Here is a 23,997-nt window from a genome sequence, read left to right as displayed (position 1 = left end):
CGGGGGAAATAATGATAAGCTAACTTGAGGACAGGGGACAAACCAAAAGACTAAAAGAGAGAGACAGGGGAAACAAAAAGTCGACTAAAATGACAGGAAAAAATGACAGGAAGTCTACTTTAATAAAAACAAGCACAGGAATTATCTTCAAAGTACAACAGGAAACAAACACAGCCATACATCAGTCAGCCCTCAAAATAAGACCATATAGGCCCAAACCAGGTAATATCTTTAATGGGACTCAACAAGCAACAGTAAAATACTTAATGAGTTAAACATTGATCTCATATGATAGTTTTTTGATTTAGACTATAAGTAACCTAATAACTGAATTCAACCATCAGCATGCAGAGAGAGCTGCTGAGCTCATGATGGTGGTTTTAATCCTTGGCCATCCTGTCTCATAGCGTCAAGAGAATTCAGGTAGAATTGTTCTTTCAGCTGGAATATGTGACTTCTGCAAAAAAATAAAAAAATTCTAGAAACAAAGTGTTCCTTAAATGTCCCATATTCTAATCTTTTTAATCAATTTCACGCAGCTGTCAGACGTCCAGCTACACTGTATTCTAAATGTTTCTCCCCAAACTGATCTGTGCTCCTGAATTTCAGGTGTCTGAAAGCCGCTCAAATGAGCTACACTGAGAGCAGACTGTTTTTGTGTCTGCACCTTTAAATGCTAATGAGCTCCGTCTGTCAACGCCTACCATGCCTGAGACACGCCCCTCTCACAAACAGGATGTGGCTAACAACATAGCCAGCACCTTTTCAATTAAAAATTAAACACAGCCATCTTCGATGACATTGTGACACACTGCTACCTTAACGCTGTATGCACTGAACTTTAGCTCCTGATGAAGAGGAACGTGTTCTTGTGCAGGGGAGGGAGGGGCTATGCAGATCATTACATAATACAAGGAACTGAATCATCTGATTAACCTGTTTGAGCACCGTTTCACAAGTTTGTGACCAGCAAAAAAGTTGTTTCTTTCATAATGTGACCCCTTTAAACATAAATAACTAAAAGTAAAACGCACTTTTACCGAAACAAAATAAAACATTTTTTGAGTAAGAGAATACAGCCACTAGTTTTCCCACTAACTACTTACCCAAAATACTACATGGTAGCCATTGATCTGTCTATTAATTACTGGTTTGAAATTCCACCAGCCAAAATGCAGCATGTGCACAGTATAACCTTTACTAATACAGTAACTTTATTTTCATGATTGATGTATTACTGGCAGATGGGGGCTACCATGCATCTCATTTTATATCAACATTGTGTCATTGATTTAACAGCCAATTCAATCTTTATACACGCAAAATAATTAGTAAAATTAATCACTAATGACCGCAGTGCACTGGCGTCGTGCCCGGAGTGTCCCCCGCTTCACGCCCTATGTCAGCTGGGACAGGCTCCAGCTCCCTGTGACCTGCTACGGCGGATACAGCGATTTTACATGAAAATGAATGAATGAATGAATAATTACAAATGATAATTATTAGTGTTAGTAAATGCAATTATTATAGTAGTTACTATTGTTTTTACCTAATGGCTCTGCCTCTCATATCCTTTCTTCAATCCACTGCTATCTCTCTCTGCCCCCCCCCCCCCCCCCCCCAACATGAGCAGAGGTCTGATCTGAGGTTTAGTTGGGACTGTAAAATAAATCCTATGTTGATGACCGGGGCTTTTAAACAGTGATGTCTAAAAATGGAACTGAATTGAATTGTGTTGTTGGCAGGAAAATTATGTCAGATTGTAATACATTTTCAAGGACACTAATTCCCCCTTACGATTTGTTGTAGTGGTCTATTAAACTGTACCTCCAGAAGCTCCATCCGCCGCTGGAAAGTTTTTCTCCTTCCTGCAGTATCGACTGGCTCAGGATGTTTACCTGATTTGGCTCGTGGCATGAAACACATCGGAGTGTTTTGGATTTGTTGGAAATGAGTTTAGAGGACTGTTGTGAGTAATGCAAATCCATTTAAGATCATCTGCTTTACAGCACTCAGTAACAAAGAATACATATCAAAAATCTTAAACGCAGTTGATCTCCAGGAAATATGTTTTAAAAAGTAACAGTTTAGTGCTGCCGTTGTTTGATATGAAAACCTGTAGTATAACATATTGTCTTAAGATCCATCATTAACATCCCACGGTCTATGGGGCAGAATTTAAATGGAAAGAATAGTTAACTTGAATTTTACATTGCTTTACCCTCTTAGGGCATCAAATATCAATTTTTACAATATCTGTAATGGTTTGAGCCTCGTTTCAAAGTTATTGTTTGTTTGTCTAAAAAACAAACAAAAACATTTTCAAGACACTTAAAGACCATTACATTTATTTTAGTATTAATGTATATCATCCAGTTAGTTACATGTAATAAAGATATATAATGAACAGGTCAATGTACTGCGTATAAAACTTTACAGATATATAGAAACAGAATTTTAGCTATTTTCAAAGAGTCATAAAAAATACAATGAAACAGTTTTGACTGTCATCATGTTTGTAATTCTTTCTGCAAATCATTATAATATATTTCATAATTATATGGTGTTACATTGTTGATTATGCTTTCATATCCCTCATTATATACAAACGTTTCCACTCATTCACCCAGCCTTTAAATATTGACGTGCAACACGTCAACTTCTTCTCCATCAGTTGTCACATTCAACTTGTTTGAACCAATCATGATGGCCATATTTTTGATATCCTTGTTGATTTATTGGCTGATCTTACACCCAAATAAATTGTTACGTCTGGTTTCCTCAAAAGAAAACCTCTCGGGTCCCTCCCACATGATTGTTTGCTTTTCCTAAAGAAAACTCTTCATTAGTAGCTCACTGTAGTTTGTGTAGAAAGGGATCGGCTTCAACAGAATGAACTGTTTTTGTCCCACATCGCAGTATTAAAAATATCCTCAAAAGCTAATGATCTATGCAAATGGATGTCTACTTTCACTTATCTAATTGGAAACACACGAGCCAATTTTGAGCACCATTTGTCAATGACCTACTCTGTTTCTCCTTTGCTGCACGTATTCACACACACACACACACACACACACACACACACACACACACACACACACACACACACACACACACACACACACACACACACACACACACACACAAACACACACAGAAACGCCCACACACTCACTCACTTCCCTCTCTTAGACATTTTAATCAGTTTTGAGAGGAATAATTGCTCAGGTAGACATCTAAATATGGAGATATTTCAATTAGTCTGTGTCTGGCTAAAGGCAAATTATGCCTCAAAGAGACTAATCAACTGAAACTGATTAAGATATCATTCTATTGCAATGAGATGGCATGTGTGTGTGAGGGTGAGAGTGCATGTATGTGTGTGTGTGTGTATAAGCTGAAATTTATCTTACCATTATTAGAAGCAACCACAACTAGAGTCAAAGGTCAGGAGGGTTTTGTGTTTGCGATATATTGATCTTACATTTGTGTCTCAGTGTGTGACAGCTATCTTAATGCTGTATGTCAGAGAATGACAAATAGACACAACCAGCCTTTATCTATCAGACTTTGATCCCTGATTTGACTCTGAATGCAGACTGCCTTGAGAATTTGCTGGCCTGAATATGTCACTGTTTTCAAGAATATATGTAGTTCGTTTAATCAATCATTTCATTAAATGAATGCAAAATAAAGGAGGAATGAACTCCTTTCTGTGGGTTTCTACAGATGACCAGCTTTGATTTGATTTGTTTAATGACCATTTTTCTTAATCATGTTCTTTTTAGTCATCAGTTCAGTCATCTCATATTACACGATCATAAAGACCCATTTATGATAATGTCTGATCCTTCAGAGCTTTTAGAAACCCTTGTAGGCCTCCACGGTCGACTCGACAGCGCTCAGAGAACGGCGCCTCCGTCAATGCGGATCAGTTTCCTCTACAGGTCTCACTGCTGAATTCAATTTTTGGTCGCACTTCAATGTTCTCCTCTAAAAATCTGTAATAGAGCTCAAATTCTCAGAGCCTGGCACCCTCTGCAGATCACCACTAAAAGCTAACAGACTGCTCCTTGGGAGCACTCTGTAGCTGCAGAATCATTCCCTCCTGCCATATTGTTTAGAGCATGAGGCTGCCTCCGATTAAGTGTAGGCTGATCAGCCTCTCAAGGCCGCTTGGAGACCTTGACTTGCTCTGTAGCTCAAGGTCTCATTTGATTCCGAGAATTATTAATCACACTAGAGACCAATCAAACCCGCCATATGCCTCTCCATCTCCCTCAGCTTCCTTTCCACCTCCCTGTCTCTTTCTGGCAGTGAGCTACTAACAGGCTCAGACAGACAGACACATAAATATACATAGAATAAACAACATGGCTGCAACCCACTGTCCTGTAAAGCATTCACGTCCTGCTTTTGATAACTCAAAGACGTTGAATAGAGAATGATATTGAAGACTTTGAAACCAATGGATGTCACCTACCACCTTTAGTGACACCTGTTCACTTCTTATTTATGGATGCACGTTTTTATCCCGATATAAAAATGACTGGGTCATTTGGTCATCTGTCTGTCTGTCTTTCTGTCTGTCCATCTGTCTCACCTTTCATGATTTTACTTTCAGGAGGATTTTAGCAAAACTACAGTGTGCCCTTGCACATTTGAGCATCAACACTCGCGACTTCACCTCCCCGCGGATTTTTGGTAGGCAGTCACGTGATACCGTACGCACATTCTATTGGCTTGAAGTGCGCTACGTTCCGTGAGTCTCGAAACACAGTGCACTTCCGTGAGACACATTAGTGCTCATGGGAGTGCAGTGGGAAACGGTAATACAGATAGAAAATGGTTTAATATCAGTATGGGGAGGGTTGATAAACTTTTAAATTACCTTAAATAATAAGATAAATAAATAGATAGAATAAATAGAACCACATGCAATTTGTTAATTGCATGTGGTTCCTGGAATGCATTAACCACAAGTAACAATGGCGCAGTATACATTTTAGCACCACCAAATTATAAGCATAAATTAGTCATAAGTGGTTGTTCTTTCTTTCTTTTTTGTTTTTGTTTGAAGCTCACTAAATTGATGGTTGATGTAATATACTGTATAATAATTCTTTTCTTGTCAATAATTGGAGGATATGTCACATGTTTTGTTTTTATTTTTTTAAGCTATGTCCCAAAACAACATGTTTGAATGGCAAAGACCTTTGGTGGCTGGGTATTTATTTTGACATTTTATTAATGGGTTTGATCTGGCTGAAAAAATGTTAGCTTATACTTGGAATGATATACCAGTTTATACCATTTTCGAACAAAAGTCAACATTAGCGTCTTTTGACTATGATAATCCAGCTCTAACCCTTCATCAAGTGACTGAAGTTTGTGGTAATTTAATTTTATACATGACATTGAAATGTTTTGAAAAATGTTACAACTGATGTAAAGTTTTGCTATGTCCTCAAATAACACTCAAAGGTTGAAATTTAGAATTTGAAAGTATTTCAATGAGTGTCCTACGAAGGGTTAACTAAGTAGTTTGAACTTTCACCTATGTTTTATCACTGACCCTGATCAAATTGCTTTTGTGTCACAGTGATTTACTGGTTTTATGTTTGCCGTTGGTGCGGGTGGAGACAGATGACACCATTTGCTGTTAGAGCCAACAAATCACAACATGCATCATTTTGGAGAAGAGCTACATATTTATTTTTGTATTAGAATTTTTAAAAAAAGGTTCTGCATTGCAAACTCTCAAGTATATACTGAGTTCCGAAAAGATTCTAGTCTTCTTTTCCCCAAAAATTAAAAGTCTGCACATGTCATTGCTAAAAACTCGTTGGAATCTGTTCAGTAAAGAGTGCAGTTAGATACTGACTGAATGACTGAAATTTATAGAAAAACTGTTCTTTATACTGACATTAACAAAGAACATTTTCCCCACACCCATTCAGAACTGGGCTTGTTATCTATATGCAGTTTATCATATCAGCGATCTATTTTTCACGATGGTGATTTTCATCATCAAATCCCAACTCAATGTGTTGTTTTAGAGGGTGCAGAGGACTATGAAATTGGTTTCTTTAATGAAATCTTTATTTCAAGCTCTATTTTGTTGAAAGGTTAAGAAGGATTAATCAATCATTCACCCACCTATACCCCCCCTCCCCACAGGTAATTTGAATCCATATGGATCCATATGGAAAAGATTTACCTGCCAGCCAAAATCCATCGTTATGATTGAATTCTGCTAAATTCCACATTTTATGTGATTCAGATCAGTTTTCTATGGATGTGTCTGTCAGGAAAGGGATGTCAGAGTGCCAGATGGGATGTTAATGCATCCCATCTCACCAAAGTATTCCCCAGGGGGCTGGATTTAACATGCACTACATGTTATAGTCGGATTTCACCTCCAGGCTGAGTGTGTGTGTGTGTGTGTGTGTGTGTGTGTGTGTGTGTGTGTGTGTGTGTGTGTGTGTGTGTGTGTGTGTGTGTGTGTGTGTGTGTGTGTGTGTGTGTGTGTGTGTGTGTGTGTGTGTGTGTGTGTGTGTTTTTACATTCTGGAGACACTGCCACATCTGTGAGTTTGTCCACAGTAGATGACGGGACAGACGGTTCACCTCCCCTTGTCTACCTCCTCCCACTCAGACTTTCTCTGCGTCTCCTCTTTTTTGTCCCTTATTTTACCCTTTCTTCTCTTTTTGTTTTTATCATCATTTGTTTTTGGATTCAGTCCTTATTTTATCGATATTTTCTATGATTTCCTCCCTTTACTGCTCCATCTCAACCTTCCCTTTTCAACCTCGCTTCTCATCATCTACCAGTTCAGTCTTCTCTATGTTGTTCCCCTCTGCTTCTCCCTTTAAACTACAGGTAGCACCACCCCCCCCCTTATCATTTTCCTCCTCCTGTTCTGTCTCCCCTTCATCTTTTCTCCCTTCAGTCAGTCCCATTACTGACCCAATTAAATATGGGGAGGGACACAACAGGAGGAGAGTGACGGAGTTAAGTGAGGGAGAGGGCAGACAGACAGAGAGAATAGAGACAATGTCAGAATCAGCAGCTGGAAAAATCAGAAAACAATTTTCACCAACCTGCCAGGGGCACACATGAATTGTCCAAATTTCACCCGGAACTCAAACAACCTTTGACAGCTTCAGAGGTGGCGGGAGTGGAGCAGCAAGTCGGCAGTCCCTGCTGCCACGCAGCCACCGATCTCGATGAAGAAACAAGGAGAATAACAATCTACCTTCAGAGGAGAAAGCGGGTGGGGAGCCGTGCAGAGTTAGAATGACCAAACATCGGAATATAGAGGGAGACTGAGAGGAGAGACTGAAGAGACGGAGGCAGTGCATTCCAGGTTGGAGCTAAGGGGGGGACGTGGTAGCCCCGGGGCAAGAGAGAGAGATTTCTATTGACAGAAACAGAGAGAGAAGAAGGGAGGAAAGGATGCATCTGTTCTTCCAAGACAAATGGGAGGTGGAGGGACTGCAGACTGTTGGCATCCTTCTGGTGGTCTGCAGCTCCCTCAAACTGATGCACTTTCTGGGGCTTATCGACCTTTCCACAGCAGGTAAGACAAATGGTAAGAGAACAAGACAGGCGCTGAGGTGCAAGTCAAAGTGATGGATACAGTGTCGAGACTTTAGAGGAAAAGACTCAGCTGGAGAGGGGGGAGTCAACATGCACTGTGTGTTTGTGTGGCCTAATTTCTACTTAAAATAGCTGTCAAGTTTGTCACACCTATTTTTAGTCATGTGGAGAGTGTGTGTGCGTGTTTGCATCTGTGCGTGTGTCTGCGTGTGTGTGTGGTTTTGCATGTGTTTGAAATAGTGTTGTACTCAAAGTTTTACCACTCACATACAGTATATAAGTATGTGATGTTAGAATACATCAGTTTGCAGCATTTACAACAAGAGAATTTTAAAAAAAATTCTACAAAATCCTCCTAATAAAGAATTGATCCAAAACACAGAAATGGAGAAAAACTAATCTCTGAAATTCTTATTTGAAGACCTGTCACCCTTTCTGAAAATATGTTTGTAGTTTTTGCTTGAGGGGGTAACATAATCAGTCTAAATCATTAAGATCAGTTTAATTCTCATGAAGAATTGTACAGTATAATATCTTTTCTGACGAGGCAGCACTCCAAAATCTAAAATATCAAAATAACCTTCATGATGTCACAGACAAGGAGACATAAAATGGGGAGGGAGAAAAGGGCACTGAAGGTACCTGACTAGAATTGAGTTTCAATTTGGTTGTTTCAATTTTGTGGATTGTCCTCACCTGACATCTTTTATGGAAGATAAATTTCTGTCTAAGACATGCATTCTGGATATTGAAGAATCTTGCGTTCGTGGAGCAAAACATCCGGATAGGTTTGACCATGCTGAACAGATTTTGAGCACCTTTTTTTTTGCCCGTTGTGAGTCCTCTTACTATTAAAAACCTGTCTTGGAGTGGAAAAATAGGTAGCAGATGTGGGAGGACATGCGTGACAGTAGGCCTCATTTGAAACCACTGAAGGCCACGTGAAACAGTATGATCCCTGGAAGTTCTCTTGTAATAATATGCAAAACATTTGACTCTAACTATATCAAATTTCAGCAGCAAACTATAACGGCCTGCTTTCGGCTCTGTTCAGGAATTACAAGCATTGTTGGACAAATCTTCAGACCTTCCGTCTTTATGACACATGAAGCTCCTTTTGAAAGTTTCAAAGATGTATTGCTGTCAACATGCAATCGAACTGTTTTTCTTATTTTCTGAAGAGTTGTGATTGTCTGTCAGTCTATCTCTGGAGAAACCATAGTAATGTAATGGCACAATTACTTCTGGATGAGCGTGTGATGATACTGCACAAAGAACTTGTTTTTTCTCCCTGCTGTGAAATAGACTCATTTTAAATGTCACTGGAGCAAATATCAAATTTCTCACATGTAACTTAAAGAGTGTTGTAAACCCAGTAACCCACATGGGGTTGAAAAACAGTTGTTTTCAGCGATATCATTCTGTTATTATTAGACACGTCTTCAATAGCAAGTTGGCTGCTGCATTTTTCTGGTTTTTATGTTGATAGTAACAATTGTGAAAGAGAAAGAGGAACAGCAATCCTCTGAGATCAAATATCTCTATTCCGTGACAGACTTGGCCAAGACAGCCGGAGTGCATTTACTCAAAGACATCATAAGAACCAAGAAATTTCATCAGCAATGATGAACAAAAATACAGAGCAAGACACAGTGTAGGAGAGAGGTTGTGAAACTGTGGGAGGAGAAGGTGTCTCAGTCCTAAAAGAAGCACATCCAAGCATTGACAGTTTCCAGTAGATTCAGCTTTCATGGTCCTAATAAGTATTTCAAGCTCAGTGTTCCGTGCAGAGCGGAGGAAGTCAATATCATGATTTTTTTTTTTCTTACTTGGCTCTGTCCAGGCCTTCGGAAAAAAAGGTAGAATTAAAATATTGTTATCTCACACAAACGAAGCCACATCTATGACGCAAAAACATTCAGAACACAACGGTTACCCATCAATACATTATCAGAACTGTAATCTTAAATTCAATAGATTTTCCAAACCCCATTAGATGTGAAAATCCATGAAAGCCCCTTAAATACCAGAGGTATATATTGTTATGATTTCTATTGGCGTGTGACGTGTGGGTAGACTTCTGGGACACTTTGACTTCACGTGCATTTCTATTCTGGTCTATTACACTGAATATGTAATGTAAGGATTTGTTGATAAAGAATTTCACAGCTGTCATCTCATTGTTTATTGTGCACTTCAAGAAGTAATCGGTTTTGGTGCTTCACCTCAACTGTTGGCACTTTTAAAATGCTGCATTCACTGAAAGATTTAAATTGTAGTAGAAATGCTTTGTATGAAGGTTTAGAAACATTGAGTGAAGGCAGGAAATGTGTTTTAGTTGTGCGTGCAGACAATGTTCAGCATCTTGAGTGTTGTTCTAAGTTTCTTACATCTCACTTGAGAGCTGCTGATTCACGTCTTTACTTTTGACTGATAATCAAAGTATCATATTTATTACTGCATTATAGTCAGCCGTTCGGCCACACACAAGGCCTCCTTATTAATCTTGAATCCATCGAACAGTGTATTCATTGTGTTCTGGCTCCAGACGACACCTGAGCTTTAGGTTAGTGGAGTCCCTGAGGCTCCGTCTGACACATCATGCAGTCAGAACAGGTTCTGTGGTGGCGCTGGTTTTCATCCCATCGTGGCCTTTGTCCCTCAGATTGTCATTATTCTGTGAAACTAGGAAAAATAAACATCACAAAGTTGCATTTCATTGAACTTACTTAGTGGTGGTACTTTTTTGCTCTGACTGAGGTGATTTTCTTGCAAACATCTGGATTAAAGTTGTATTTGGCTTTGAAACTCTTTGCATCTTTTCACAGTTTTCTTAATTCGGTTTTGTGTTACAAGAACTAGTCTGACTAAAGAAACTGTTATTTGGGGTCATCCAGTGCTGCTGTTTGAAGCATTACCCGTGGTCTCCCATCGTTAGCCACGTCTACAGCCAATCACCAGTTCGACTAAACACCATTTCTGTTGTTGTGTCTGTCTGTTGCATGGGGTGTGCCGGTTGACATGCATGTGTGCATGTGTGTGTGAAAACAGAATTAAATCTGCAGACATGTGTCTAACCTCTGTGGTATGGTTGGTGATTGCAGGTAATCCTTCCACCAGCCAAAGCAAAAAAACTATAAAGCAGCGATTCCTCAAGCTGCTGCCGTGCTGCAAGCCCTCAGCTGCTCCCTCAATCAGTCAAAGCAAGTGCTCCTTCATTCTCTACACACCTCTTCTTCGCTCCATGTGCCCAGCAGCTTAAGAGAGTTAGGAAGATACAGACAGATTCCTGTGTGGATGCAGAAATGTACACACAACTGTCGAACATTCAGCATAAATCAGAAGTAAAGACAAACCCCCTAAACTCCAAAATACTGTGGTGGTTCAGTTTCTAAAGCATCAGGCATGTTTTTGTGCTCTGTTTCAGTAGTTCATGGAACGCGTGTGTGTGTGTGTGTGTGTGTGTGTGTGTGTGTGTGTGTGTGTGTGTGTGTGTGTGTGTGTGTGTGTGTGTGTGCGTGTGCGTGTGCGTGTGCATGTGCGTGTGTGGTTATTTAAAGTGAAGCTAAAGCCAGTAGGTTCTGGAGGTTTTAGATGTGATATATGCAGGACTTTACGGTTCTGTTGTATTTGGACTATGATGGATGCTATGTTGACCACATTTCCATATCTTATTAAAATTCACATTTTACATTTCCATTACAGATTAATGGCTTCAGTCCCCAGCTTGTTATTTGCTTATCTCCTTTTTCTTTGCTGTACCTAAGTGTGAGTTGTCATGCAAGATGTCCACTCATATTATAAATGTTTTAGTGAACACAGTTTTTGGTGCCAGCCAGTGGGCCCCCAAGACCAGATGAGTTCTCCTTTTTCCATCATTAATTTTTAGTTTTTGAATTCCTTTGTTTGCAGGAGAGAAAAAACGCACAGATTCTGAGGAGAAAAGTGGAATATTGGGATAGTTTGTAAGACAAGGAATTAATAACAATTAGAAGAAAAATGTCTGACTGAAAGTAAAGGATTTTTTATAAATCTTCTCAACTTCTGTAGTCAGGTTCCTCTAGTCTATTTATGGAAAGTGGTGAATTTTTAATAGTTAGTAGTACTATAGCAGTAGCAGTAGTAGTAGAGTATTACATTGTAATGTTACCAAGCTGATATTAGCATGACACCAGCCACACTGAGCTAATGATTAAAGGGTTAATGGAGTTACAGTGTGAATGCCCATAACGGTCAATAGTATTGAAGGTAAGGGGCCCCTAAATCAAACTAAGCCCCGGGCCCTATAAAGGCTCCTACCTTCTGTGCAGGTTCAACTTCATGATATGGAGTGGGACCATTAGTATTAATGCTGCATCAATGATGAATGGAAATTGCTTCACATAATATATAATGTACAGTATTCAGGGATGTTTTGATTGAGTGAAATGACGAAATAGTAACTTACCTGGAAAAAACAAATAGTGTGTTTTTCTCTGAGGCTTGAACCATATAATGAGCTAAAATCAATTTGGTAACTTCATCATCAGTATGTTGGCCAGCAACAAATGCTAACTAATGTTAGTCTCTCCCTCACACAGATAGCGTAGAAGATGACTTTGAGCTATCCACTGTGTGCCATCGCCCTGAGAGCATGGACAAGCTGCAGGAGCAGACGAAGTTCACTAAGAAGGAACTGCAGGTCCTCTACAGGGGCTTCAAAAATGTAGGTCTGGCTGCAGAATAAAGTGGGAAAACAGGAGTGGAAATCAAGTACGAATGAATACATAAACCTAAAGGAGATATGCTGCTAGATACATCATTAAGGGAGCTACGAGCCATAGCTCTGTGGCCGGCTAGAGTTGAAGTAACTTCACAGCCTTTCTCTGCTGGATTGGAACTAATGAGGTCTCTCAATCCACATATGTCCCCCAGGAGTGTCCAAGTGGTGTTGTGAATGAGGAGAACTTCAAGACCATTTATTCCCAATTCTTTCCACAGGGAGGTGAGTTTTCACAATCCCCCATGCACCAAGCCCAAAAATTTCCATTTATTCTGTAGGGTTACACATAGCTTTTTTTTTCTCTCCATTGTTACAGAGAAAAGAAATTAACTCGTCATAAATCCACTCTACTGAACTGTCATCCAAGAGAGGGGACAATTGGTCACTTCATGATATTTAGATTGATGAAATGTTAACCACCAGCAATTGTATTGGAAATTATTCCTACGTCTAGGCTATATTTAGCTCTCTTTTTGAGCTGTTCAAAGACTGCTTCATGTTTCGAGGGCAAGCGGGTTACTGTAACTCTCTATCTTTGCAGATTCAAGTATGTATGCACATTTCTTGTTCGAAGCCTTCGACACTAACAAGAATGGCTCTGTTAGTTTTGAGGTGAGCTCTTTTTTTTTTTTTTTTCACGAGCTCACTTTTATGGATAAAAGCAAATATACTCCAGTGGAATTTGCTACCAGAGCTGCATCGGCACAAATATGTACTCCCTCTAAATGTGATTCTTTGCTGTGATTTGTATTTGATCTCATTCACTTTGCCAAGATTTATGTAATAATACCAAAAACAATATTATCAGCTGCTTCCTTTCTACTGCAGGACTTTGTGTTTGGCCTGTCTATCATCCTGAGAGGAACAATTAATGACCGGTTAAACTGGGCATTCAACCTTTATGACTTGAACAAGGATGGCTGCATCACCAAAGAGGTAACAACACACACACACACACACACACACACACACACACACACACACACACACACACACACAAGGGTTTCTTCACAACATTTCAGGTGTTGATATTGTCTGCAACACATTGATCAGTGATTGCATCAGTTTTTACTAAAAACTTTGAACTGTTTAGAATTTACATACACAGTTCTGTGTGAGCTCATACAACAATGCTAGAACTAACTTCTTTTTGAGTCTCACACAAAGCAAATGGTCACATCTGTAATGCGAGGGGTATTAAATGAAACGGCTACTTCTGTGCTTTTGAAAACTTGGCACAATCAAGCTGTTGATTATTTTATGCTTTTCTATATTTTCCACATCCTTCTAATATTTTCTTCATCCATCACTTTCCAGGAGATGTTTGACATCATGAAGTCCATCTATGACATGATGGGGAAGTACACATACCCCTCCATGCAGGACGATGCTCCAAGAGAACACGTGGAGAGCTTCTTCCAGGTATGACTAAACAATCTTTACCTTCTTTTTTTAATTTAAATGACAGTGGGTGGGTACTATTAATGTGTATAACATTCTGAAACATTTTTTGTTTTTTTTAAACAGAAAATGGACCGAAATAAAGATGGTGTAGTCACCATAGAGGAATTCATTGAGTCATGCAAAAAAGTAAGAAACTGACCACTCTTTCACATCTGCTTTGACTCGCGAAAAGACTTAAAGCCTACCCACTCTAGTAAATCACAGCAACTGGCTCATATTTTTCATAATCATAATAACCAATTTTAAAACAATAACTATATTTATGCATACATTTTACAAGATAGATCACATTATTAAACTTTATTAGGTGCAAAATTGTTTTCTTCCATTTCAGTCAAAGCAAAATTAACTATTTTTGCCTCTTTATGCTGAACTCTGATAAATGTCTGTAATTTTTCATGTTAGACTTAACAGACATCCATCTGCACAACTAACTTGTGAAAAGAAAGCAAAATACTAAAGAATTCTGAATCCTCACTTTCAACACTGTTTGTACCACTTGTGTAACAATTGAGAAGGAATGACGCAGCCTCCATATCTAATCATCTCATTTTTGCTTAGGATGAGAACATCATGCAGTCCATGCAACTTTTTGACAACGTCATTTAAGGACCTGGACCAGAGAGTATACAGGGAGGGTAGTGTGTGTGTGTGTGTGTGTGTGTGTGTGTGTGTGTGTGTGTGTGTGTGTGTGTGTGTGTGTGTGTGTGTGTGTGTGTGTGTGTGTGTGTGTGTGTGTGTGTGTGTGTGTGTGTGTGTGTGTGTGTGTGTGTGTGTGACGTGTGGAAACATTGAGGAAACAGACCCTACTCCTCGCCCTGGACCCCAACTTTTCTCCAAGCAGCAGTGGAGTCGTCCCAACTCCATTCCTCGTCATATAGAATCTTTCACCCCGGAGACACAAAGTAAAGAGGCAAACAGTGGGCTCACATGCACCGGCACATTCAAGACCATGTCTGTTTTGTTGAACTTCTATTACTAATGAAGGATCGGTCAGCCTGTAAACAGACAGACTCGGAGGAAGATGCAACACTCCTTTCTCAGAGACTTTATTCACCATTTTTTCCTGTGATGGCTGTGATTAGAAGTATTGAACCTGATCTGACCTGACCTCTGTGCATGTGAGCGACACTTCCCTGGAACCACACAACTGTTTATGGCCCAGGCTGTAGAGATGAGTCTACTGCTATCTAGTGGATCGGAGCAGGAGAGCAGTGAAGAGAGACACTTCCTGAGGAAAGCAGATCCACACTTTCCCCTCGAATGAAGGTTCAAACGTGTTGTTTTCCTAAAGGAACTGATTTCAGTATCGCATGATGATGTCACTAATATCCAATTATGTATTTACAGAGATACTCCAAAGTCTGCTCGTCTGTCTGCTGTTCCTAGTCATTCACAGGTGCCTCACCTTTGTGTGTGCGTGCATGTGTAACAGAAAGAGATGTCATCCATCCTTCTCTAACGGGACAGTACCTTCCTCCATTAATGGGACTCTGGTACAATAATACGGAGGCCTTCCACAGTCCTAGCTGTAGGTGTCTGACTGTTGTACATTTGTGATACTAGGCAGTACAATGTGGGATTTACAATCTAGTTTTCACCATCTAGGCTTCTATAAACAGGAACTGGCATACCACTGTCATACTAGTCTATAAATATACATCCAAGGAGAATTTATCAGCTCATATCCGTAGATCCGGTAATCAGAAATGTCATGTGGTCGTAGCAGGTTCTGCCGAAAAAAAATCTCACAACTGCACTAAATCTGGCTGATCCATTTTCAAAAAGGAGTGGTATGTGTGTCTTTGAGTACAATGTTAGTGAGAGACACGTGGCATATTTTCAGCTTCCCCCTCTGCATTCTCCCTCTCTCTGTGACACCAAAGAGGAGATCTGAATTTAAGAGGTATATAAAGTCAAGACATAAAGCCCACCCGTGGGTGAAGAGAGAGGGAGATGCTGTGTCAAAAGTAAGGCAAGGAGCAATCAGAGGAAGACAATAAAAAGTAATCTGGTGTATTGTCAGTGTGGATTACCTGCACACTGCCTGTAAACCCACATGATAAACTCTGAGGTATTTTAAAGGGAATTTACTTCCATTTGTTTTTTTTCTTTTCAAATATAACTACAGTTAAGGTGAGTAAAAGAGGCAAGCCTTACCAAACAGGCTGCGGCTTCTTTTACATGCAGACAGGCTAGCACAGAAAAGCAATAATATTCTCTTGATGTATCGCCACCTTTCCCTCATTCAACTTCTTATTCCTCTCAGAGCCCAGTGCAGGGTGCTGGAAGACCCTGATGAAAATATGCACTTACCACCCTGCAAGTTGATTTTATTTTTCTCTTCTACATCACTTTTTTCCCCCTTTTTTTCTTGTCTTTGGCAGACATTGCGGTTTGGCTCTGATTGTTCCTTGCCAAGTCTTCAACTTCCATTCCTGATCACCAGTAAAACCTGTCTATACCCGCATGTACTGTGCTTAGAACAATGAAATCCTACTAACCTGTTGTACTGACTGTCTAGCTAGCTAGCCTCAACTGGTTGCATAATGTATTCAAAATGTGTATATTTTGTACAGAGACAATAAAATCACAGTTACTATGCAAAATGAATCATTCAAGTTTGAATTTTTAAGACTGTACATGACAGAAGATTTACATTTCTGAATAAACAAAAGCATCAATATTTCACATATTTACCTTATAATTTATCATGACATAACAAAAAAAAGGTTCCTGTAATAATTCATGGGTCACAACAGCCACATCTGATTCAAAAAGCAGGCAGTGAATGAACAGTTGAACAATTAGCTAGTAAGTAAATTTAGGTCCTGATAAATCAATTAAAAACATTCAGTGAGGTTAACACGTTCTTGCAGAATTCAGGCTGCTGCAAACCAAACATACTGTATGTACCCTTCCAGAAAGATCATGTTGCTGTGTCATTAAAACACGTTCAAATGAAATCTTTGTTCCCTTTTACATGTCTGTGTTTAATTCTTTGCAAAACCACTTCATCTGTAGTCGTACTCCTCCATTGAAAATTTATTTTTTGACAAACGGTTAAGGCATTTCCTCAATGATATCCCTTTTGCACACTTGTAATTTTTTTATTGCATTAACAATGGTGAGATTAACAGTTACGTTTCAGAACATTGCAGAAACAATGGACAGACGCTTCATGATAGGCATTAAAATCCAGTTTTGAAAGAAAACCTTTAGTGCTTGCATCTTTCAAATCTTTGAAGTCCTTCATTACCACGACCATGGTATCTCTTAGAGCTTTGAGGTGTGACAAGCAAGTATTGGAGCTGTCCATAATAGTGCAACAATTTATTTAGGCATCTTGCGAAGCTCTGTCAAAACCCAAATGGCTAATGAGAGGAGAGCTACGGATCCAGATTGGTGAGTTGCTGCCAGTGGAGTGGGGACATACAGTAACAAGGTGGCGACACCGAGGCCAACCTGGAGACACAAAAACACTGACTTACACCGCTGAAAAATAAAAACTTTTCTATGTTTCTAGGCTCAGTGACAGCTTACCTGTGCATATGCCATTGCTGCTAGAAGGCTTATGGCAATCTTTGCCCTCCTGGGCAGCACCATCCTCCTTGAGAATAGATAGAGGCCTGTAATCGCAGTCAGAGAAGAAATCGCCTACAAAAAGAAACACAGAAGACCCTGTAAAAGCTGCTCCCGGGATTGGATTCAAATGTTTCATTTGAACCGATACACCGTTTGAGTAAAATCACAGTCTGAATGTCAAAGAACCTGTCTGTTGTGAAACAATGACAAACCAAAATTCTGTGGTCGAACTGCACTGTTGTGGGATTTTCAAAGAAGTTCTTTAGCGTGGGAGAAAATGCCAGAAGATCATCTGGGATCCACCGTTCTCCCATCTTAGGGAAGGAGTTGTACACCAGTCCAGCATCCAAACCGGCAACAAAAGCACCTGAGTACAAGCAAACCTATAGATTACATCTTTATATACCTACGTGGTCTGAAGCCTAAAACTTCAAATCACCAGTTCAAAGATCCAAACACTAAACATAAACTTCTGCTGTCATGATATCAGCTTGTTGTTAAATGATTATTGACACCAAAGAATTCCTGATATAATCATGACATCAATGTCAAATTTGAAAAATAAAAAATGATGCTTTAATAATGCAATAATATAAATCATGTACTGGATGTTACATGCTTTCAAAAGTATACCTGAAAGAGCAGTAAGGAAGACAAGTCCACCAGTTCCCTTGGCAAACCGCCTAAGCTGCAGGAGCCGTTTGGTGTCTGTCAACTGCGAAAAACAATCCATGAATAAACATAAAGCTGTGTCACTTCATGAAGAGAAACTATGAATGTGTGTCCTGCAGACAACTGACACTGAACCTTATGAGCAGGCAGCAGCAAGGTGAGTCCTGTCCAGAGACTGGCGCAGTAAAGCAACAAAGCAGAACCAAGGTGAGCACTAAGGCGATACTGGCTGACCCGTGGAATGTCATAAGACTCAGGCTTCTCCTCCAGACCGCTTTTGACCATGTACCACCCCAGAAGTCCCTGGAATAGATGAGACAATCACGTGGGGTTTTTTTTAATTTCACAAGCCGGCTGTGTACAAAATAAAAAAGCACTAATAGTAATGAAAGACCTTTCTATGATTCTCACAAGCCCATAACTGCATTAGGTTTTACCTGGAAGAAGACAAATCCACAAAGCCCCAGGACTTTTCCTTTCATAGAACGAGTGAAGTATCCTTTTCTCCAGAAATACATGGTGGGAAGGATGTATGCAAGTCCAACCAGCCTTCCCCACATACGATGACCCCACTCCATATAGAAGATAAACTTAAACTCAGGCAGAGTCATGTCATGGTTCATTCTGGGAAAACATAATGACAACAGACAGATTAATACATAATTTAAGATCCAATACCTTCATTAAAAACAAAATGACTGCAAGAACAATGCTTTAAACTGTGTGTCTTGATAACAGAAACAGAAAAGATGGTGCATTACATTCTAAATTCAGGAAACTGCTGGTATTTGGAAAACTCAGCTTCCCATTCCGCTTGAGATTGGGGGGGCTTCATCTCTCTCACCAGATGCCAGTCAACCATGGAAAGCCCAGATTCTGTTAGCCTGGTTCAAAAAAAAGCACATAGCCCATAAGAACACCACCAGTACTTACATATACACATCACTTTAAGATAAATTATACTATACATGTCACTTTTACCTTGTGACACCACCCAAAACAACAGCTCCAACAACCAGCCCACTGCAACCGAGTAACCAGCGACCTATTATGCGGTTTGTGGCTGAGTTGGGGATGGTAGCTGATGCTGGGGTGGAGGAGACTCCAGTTTCTGCTGTAATGGAGCTCTGTCCTCTCCTGCAGAACCACTGGCGTAGTGGGGGGGTCTAAGAAAGGGATAAAGAAAAAAGGAGGAGCAATCATTAAACACTGGGCACCACACCTAAAGATATATTGCATATCAAAAGAAAATCTGCATCTCTAAAAACCGTCACATTCGGCTTGCTTAGAAAAAGCTGAATAATACAATACTACAAATCATCTCAATACTACTCAAAAGACATTTTACTTATGACCATCAATCAAATGCTAGTTGGATGAAAGAAATCACTCAAATGTGTCACTTTGGGCTCAGAGAATTTATTGGATGTTAATCAGAATGTCCAACATTGTAAACACAAAGCAGTGAAGTTGAGTTTGAGAACAGACAGACTAATCCATAGTGAAACAAAAACTATTTGATGCATCCCAATCTTCAGCTCTATAATAACAATAAATTGAAACCCCTCTTCCATTCCATAACATTCAAATAATATCGTCAATGCACATGAAACTTGGTCTATCTTGAAATACAACTGAACCTAAATGAAATACGTGTATTAATTATACTGCACGGTGTCTGACCTTTATTTTGCTTTAGCTAGGTAGCTAGCTAATGACAGCTATGTACTCACATTTCTGTGCTGAAATGTCCTGCCAGCGTTTCTGCATCCGCAAAAATATATTGCGCGTAATGAAGAAAGTAACATGTTGGAATACATGCGATGGAATGGTCCGGCCGTGCTATAGTAAAGGATGAAATAAGTGCCGCTGTTATAACACCATGTTGTCTAACACAGTTCAACTTTGACCTCATGACGTCAGGACGGATTTAGAAATACTGTAAATACGGGGTTTTTTTTCTTGTTTGAATTAAAATCCGAAAGCTTTTCTGATAGGAAACAAAAATACAAATACAAAAAAAAAATCTGTATTTTATATTTAAATGTCCCAGGAAACCGCACGTCCAGATGGCTCGCTTTGTTTTGTTACTTAGCGTGTCCCGCACAGGCGGTCACCTTCCTCTTGCGAGATAATGACACGTGTACAAGATAGCGCCGTCCCCTCGTCTATCAGCGAGTCCCAAATTCAACTACCCGGAAAACATGCTATAAGCGCAGACTGTAAATAATTCTGCCACCCGACCTCATAGCTCTTGCAATCGAAGGATAAGGTCCCATGATTTGTAGAAATTGGATTTGATAGTTAGCTGGTGTTGTTGGAGATTAAATCGTTTGCTAGATTATTGTAAATTTAACCAGCAAATTGGCATCGAATCTCCTTTTGAGCCCGTCCGCCTGTCTGTCTGCAGACCTTTCTCTGTGTGCCCTGTCAGAATGGCAGAGGACTTTTTAATGGAGGTGTGTGTGGACTCAGTGGAATCTGCTGTCAATGCTCAACGAGGAGGTTGGTAATGACAACGCTGTCGCACTTTAAAAAAAAAGAAAAAAAAAGAAAACTTCAACGATCAGGTTCTAAAAGAATTAAACGAAACAATTAAAAACTGTCTCACACGCATCTTACTGTATGCTCTAAACACTGGGAACTAAAGTGACATGGAATGTTCTAATTTCTCAGAAAGGAGTGTTTGTCTCTCCTGACAGGTGCAAGTCGACTTGAACTGTGTTCTAGTCTTATGGAGGGGGGACTCACCCCCAGTTTGGGTGAGCAAAAGCTCAGATGTTCGTGCACAACCCTAAACATCTGCTGAAATGTGACAAGCACACTGGAGAATCATGCATATCATTATTATTATTATTTGCTTTGCCAGGTTTACTACAGGTGGTGAAGCAGTATGTTAAAATCCCTGTCTATGTGATGATTCGGCCTCGTGGGGGGGACTTCCTGTACACAGACCAGGAGGTGGAGGTGATGAGGAAGGACATAGAGCTGATGAAGAGCCATGGTGCTGATGGGCTGGTGCTTGGAGCCCTGACAGAGGATGGACGGGTGGACGCAGAGCTGTGTATGGAGTTATTAGGTAACGTCAGCCCATTAATATGTGATTGTGATCCTTGTATGGGCTTCCTATGTAGATAACAAAAGCATTCGACATACTCACCAACAGTTCCTGGTGTTCATTTCAACAAATTCATTAAAAAAATTACATCTAAAAATAATGTATGTAACAGATGTGCAGTGCATTCATTTGGTTTATTCAAATTGTCATTCTTCTACTATTGCACATAATTTTTTAACAATTTTTCAGAACATTTTTCCAACCCATAGATCTTTGTGTACTGATGGAGAAAGAACATTCCAGACAGAAATAGAAAGCACCCAGAGACCACGTACCTCCACACTATTGTCACTAATGCAGTGTTTATATCATTGCACTCAGGGCAAGGCATGTTGTACATTATTTGACTTCACTGTTTCACTGGTTTTTCTACAACCTACTGCCTATTTAGATTACTTTCCAAATCTAAATAGGCAGTAGGTTGTAATAATCCAGTGCACACAGTAATAAACACAATCAGTCATATAATAGTAGAATAAGGATTATTATTACATGTATGAGGTTTTATTCATGTGAGTCTTTTTATATAATGTTTAATAATACATACATTTTCTTTATTTTCTCTTCTTGCTCATAAGCTGCTGCTCGACCTTTGCCTGTGACCTTCCACCGAGGTAACTTTTTTCTTTTTTAAACTTTGTGTTGTGTAACACAATTAGACTGGACAAACCTTGCAAAGCCTCAATGGAATGAAAGCCTGTTAGAGTGGGTTTTTTTATCAGCACTCTTCCAAGACATAATAATCACTGTATGCTAGCGAGGCTTGACTTGTATTATTAAACTGATATTGATCCTACTGCAGCTTTCGACATGGTTCATGACCCAGTGGTTGCTCTGGAGACACTGGTATCGCTGGGGTTCCAGCGTGTGTTGACAAGTGGCTGTGATACCACTGCGCTGGAAGGGCTCCCTCTAATCAAACGGCTTTTTGAACAAGTATGTATAAATTCTATTTTAACCATGCATGTTTTTATGTGAGTAAGTGAACGTTATGTGTTATCTTCACCTCAACAGGCTAAAGGCAGGATTGCTGTCATGCCAGGTTAGAGCTTCTGTTAATCTGTCATATGCAGTTACTTGATATTTTTTCTGAATTGGTCATTTGTGCTTTTTAATACAGGAGGGGGTATCAATGAGAGAAACTTGCAGAGGATTCTAGAGGGGTCTGGGGTTCAAGAATTTCACTGTTCTGCCCGCTCCAGCAAGGATTCGGCCATGAAATTTAGGTATGAGAGGTTAATATTAAATAGTCTACAATTATTAGGTGGATAACTTCCAAGTAAACTCTTTTATTGCTGATTTTTTATGATGTCTCTGTGTGCAGAAACACTTGTGTGTCGATGGGAGCGTCCCTCTCAGCACCTGAGTATGGACTGAAGGTGGCAGACGTGAGCAAAGTCCGCACTCTTAATGCCATAGCCAGAAATACCTTGTGAATGGGTGCTGGACAGCCATCCATTCACAGATACCTCAGAATTGATTGATTACATTTGTGGTCATTATCATTTATAGATTTTCAGAATGACTAAATACTTAATACTTGGCTATGTGAAAAATTATTGTGCTCCAAAAAACTGAGGAAAAGCGCTGAACAGTCCTGCAGCTGTTTCCAGAACAGGATTTTTCCAGCTGCCATATGAGTGACTGATAATTGTCTACGACTAGGTGGAAGATAATGCAAATCTGTGATGTCCTTTATTGTTTCTGAGGACACATTTGAACTTGATGTAATTTTTTTCTGAATTAAATGTTTGTTTTTTTTAAATTAAATTCATTGTCATTTTTATTGTTGTAAAATGTCAGTTTTTATAATAGATTAATCATGGTGTTGTAAAATGTCAGTTTTTATAATAGATTAATCATGATAAACCAGTCTATTTGTTTCATTGACAGATAAGCCATGCTAATGCGGCATGACGCATCAGTTACACAAATTGTAATTATGGGTGAAGTTTAAATCTCATGTCCATTGTTGTATAACGTAGCTCAATTGGTGATAAAAAAAGATCATTAGAGTCTCAAATGTGGGTCTTAATCTCACCGTAACACAAAAAAGAAACTGCTGACTGCTCATGAAAATCTGACTCCTGGGTCTTTGGTCTTGAGAATTCATTAAACAAAGAACCATTAACAGAGATTAAAATGAACAGACATAACATGATGTCATTGTAAACATTAAACTATGATTTTCAGTACAACTTCACCAGTTGCTTGATAAATCACAACGTCACTTCAGTTTGTCTTGGAAAAATATTAAAGACATTAAATTACATGACCCAGCAGTTTATCACAAGTTGATTGACAGTTTATAGAGTAATATCAATGACTAAGAAAACCCCAGAATCCCATCATGACTGGACCTTTGCTCAATTTTACTAGGTAAAGTTATCCAATTACTTCAATGAACCTACCTTTCCATAAAGGTCCTGTCATTCATCTGTGTCACAGTGTTGTATAATGCATGATGTCATTACTTTGTTTGCGTGACAGTATTTTGGATCAGTCTGTGGTGAGCTGGCCTTGATAAGACTTTACACAGCAGGTTAATCTGGAAAACGTCTTTTATTGTCCTCTAAATGAGAGATGATGCATAATAAATGGTCATTTGAAAAAACAGCTATTTGATGTAACTTGGCTTCTAAATAATGGTGTCTATTAAAGGTATAAAGGTATGTTCACTGGTGAGAGAGAAGAGACAAAGAGACATTTAAACTGAAGAGTATTGAGTCATACAGAGTTGATCCAGTTTACAGACACTTGCATTTGTTTTGTGGGGGATAAAAAAAAAAGT

The 23,997-nt window shown here is 39.4% G+C and overlaps 3 protein-coding genes across 10 annotated transcripts in view; 2 read left to right on the top strand and 1 right to left on the bottom strand.

Annotated features, from left to right (window-relative positions):
- LOC137603836 (A-type potassium channel modulatory protein KCNIP2) overlaps positions 1-15,380 on the top strand; it is an 83,463-nt gene extending 68,083 nt beyond the window's left edge. For 3 of the 6 annotated variants that reach the window (XM_068327642.1, XM_068327641.1, XM_068327640.1), the window contains exons 2-8: positions 12,186-12,310; positions 12,520-12,589; positions 12,909-12,979; positions 13,196-13,303; positions 13,685-13,789; positions 13,895-13,957; positions 14,393-15,380. In XM_068327642.1, coding sequence (XP_068183743.1) covers positions 12,186-12,310; positions 12,520-12,589; positions 12,909-12,979; positions 13,196-13,303; positions 13,685-13,789; positions 13,895-13,957; positions 14,393-14,440 — 590 coding nt within the window. In that variant the 3' untranslated portion in view covers positions 14,441-15,380. Of the gene's footprint in view, positions 1-7,049; positions 7,586-10,709; positions 10,809-12,185; positions 12,311-12,519; positions 12,590-12,908; positions 12,980-13,195; positions 13,304-13,684; positions 13,790-13,894; positions 13,958-14,392 lie in introns of those variants that run through there. The other 3 variants (XR_011037330.1, XM_068327643.1, XM_068327639.1) reach the window with 3 other exon arrangements.
- Positions 15,381-16,464: 1,084 nt separating this feature from the next.
- cox15 (cytochrome c oxidase assembly homolog 15 (yeast)) lies at positions 16,465-20,038 on the bottom strand. Its single transcript, XM_068327638.1, has 9 exons — positions 19,822-20,038; positions 19,070-19,254; positions 18,850-18,972; positions 18,526-18,712; positions 18,224-18,391; positions 18,050-18,131; positions 17,629-17,783; positions 17,375-17,488; positions 16,465-17,296 (listed from the first exon to the last, which is right to left on the bottom strand). The coding sequence occupies exons 1-9, from the start codon at positions 19,906-19,908 to the stop codon at positions 17,165-17,167; spliced, it is 1,233 nt and encodes a 410-aa protein (XP_068183739.1). The 5' UTR covers positions 19,909-20,038; the 3' UTR covers positions 16,465-17,164.
- Positions 20,039-20,283: 245 nt separating this feature from the next.
- cutc (cutC copper transporter homolog (E. coli)) lies at positions 20,284-23,828 on the top strand. Of its 3 annotated transcripts, none has more exons than XM_068327466.1 (8): positions 20,284-20,593; positions 20,791-20,850; positions 20,958-21,167; positions 21,785-21,820; positions 22,009-22,142; positions 22,221-22,248; positions 22,327-22,432; positions 22,531-23,827. In XM_068327466.1, exons 1-8 carry the CDS (start codon positions 20,524-20,526, stop codon positions 22,640-22,642), a joined length of 756 nt encoding a protein of 251 aa, XP_068183567.1. In that variant the 5' UTR covers positions 20,284-20,523; the 3' UTR covers positions 22,643-23,827. The 3 variants fall into 3 exon arrangements, with proteins under 3 accessions (XP_068183567.1, XP_068183568.1, XP_068183570.1); XM_068327469.1 differs by having other exon boundaries at positions 20,543-20,593; positions 20,765-20,850; positions 22,531-23,828; XM_068327467.1 differs by lacking the exon at positions 20,791-20,850 and having other exon boundaries at positions 22,531-23,828.
- Positions 23,829-23,997: the final 169 nt, after the last annotated feature.

Source organism: Antennarius striatus, chromosome 11 (assembly GCF_040054535.1).
Source record: "Antennarius striatus isolate MH-2024 chromosome 11, ASM4005453v1, whole genome shotgun sequence".
Taxonomy (NCBI): Eukaryota; Metazoa; Chordata; class Actinopteri; order Lophiiformes; family Antennariidae; genus Antennarius; species Antennarius striatus.
The sequence above is the reverse complement of the archived record's forward strand: the minus strand, read 5'-3'. Positions and strand labels throughout refer to the sequence as shown.

Bases quoted from the DNA above. Each gene is read 5' to 3' on its own strand.
- cutc (XM_068327466.1), top strand. From the start codon at position 20,524: ATGGCAGAGGACTTTTTAATGGAGGTGTGTGTGGACTCAGTGGAATCT. The intron at 21,168-21,784 runs GTAACGTCAGCC...CTTGCTCATAAG, and splicing joins GCTGTGTATGGAGTTATTAG to CTGCTGCTCGACCTTTGCCT. The intron at 22,249-22,326 runs GTTAGAGCTTCT...TTTTTAATACAG, and splicing joins CAGGATTGCTGTCATGCCAG to GAGGGGGTATCAATGAGAGA.
- cox15 (XM_068327638.1), bottom strand. From the start codon at position 19,908: ATGTATTCCAACATGTTACTTTCTTCATTACGCGCAATATATTTTTGC. The intron at 18,713-18,849 runs GTAATGCACCAT...ATGTTTTCCCAG, and splicing joins CAGTTTCCTGAATTTAGAAT to AATGAACCATGACATGACTC. The intron at 18,392-18,525 runs GTAAAACCTAAT...CATCTATTCCAG, and splicing joins GTGGATTTGTCTTCTTCCAG to GGACTTCTGGGGTGGTACAT.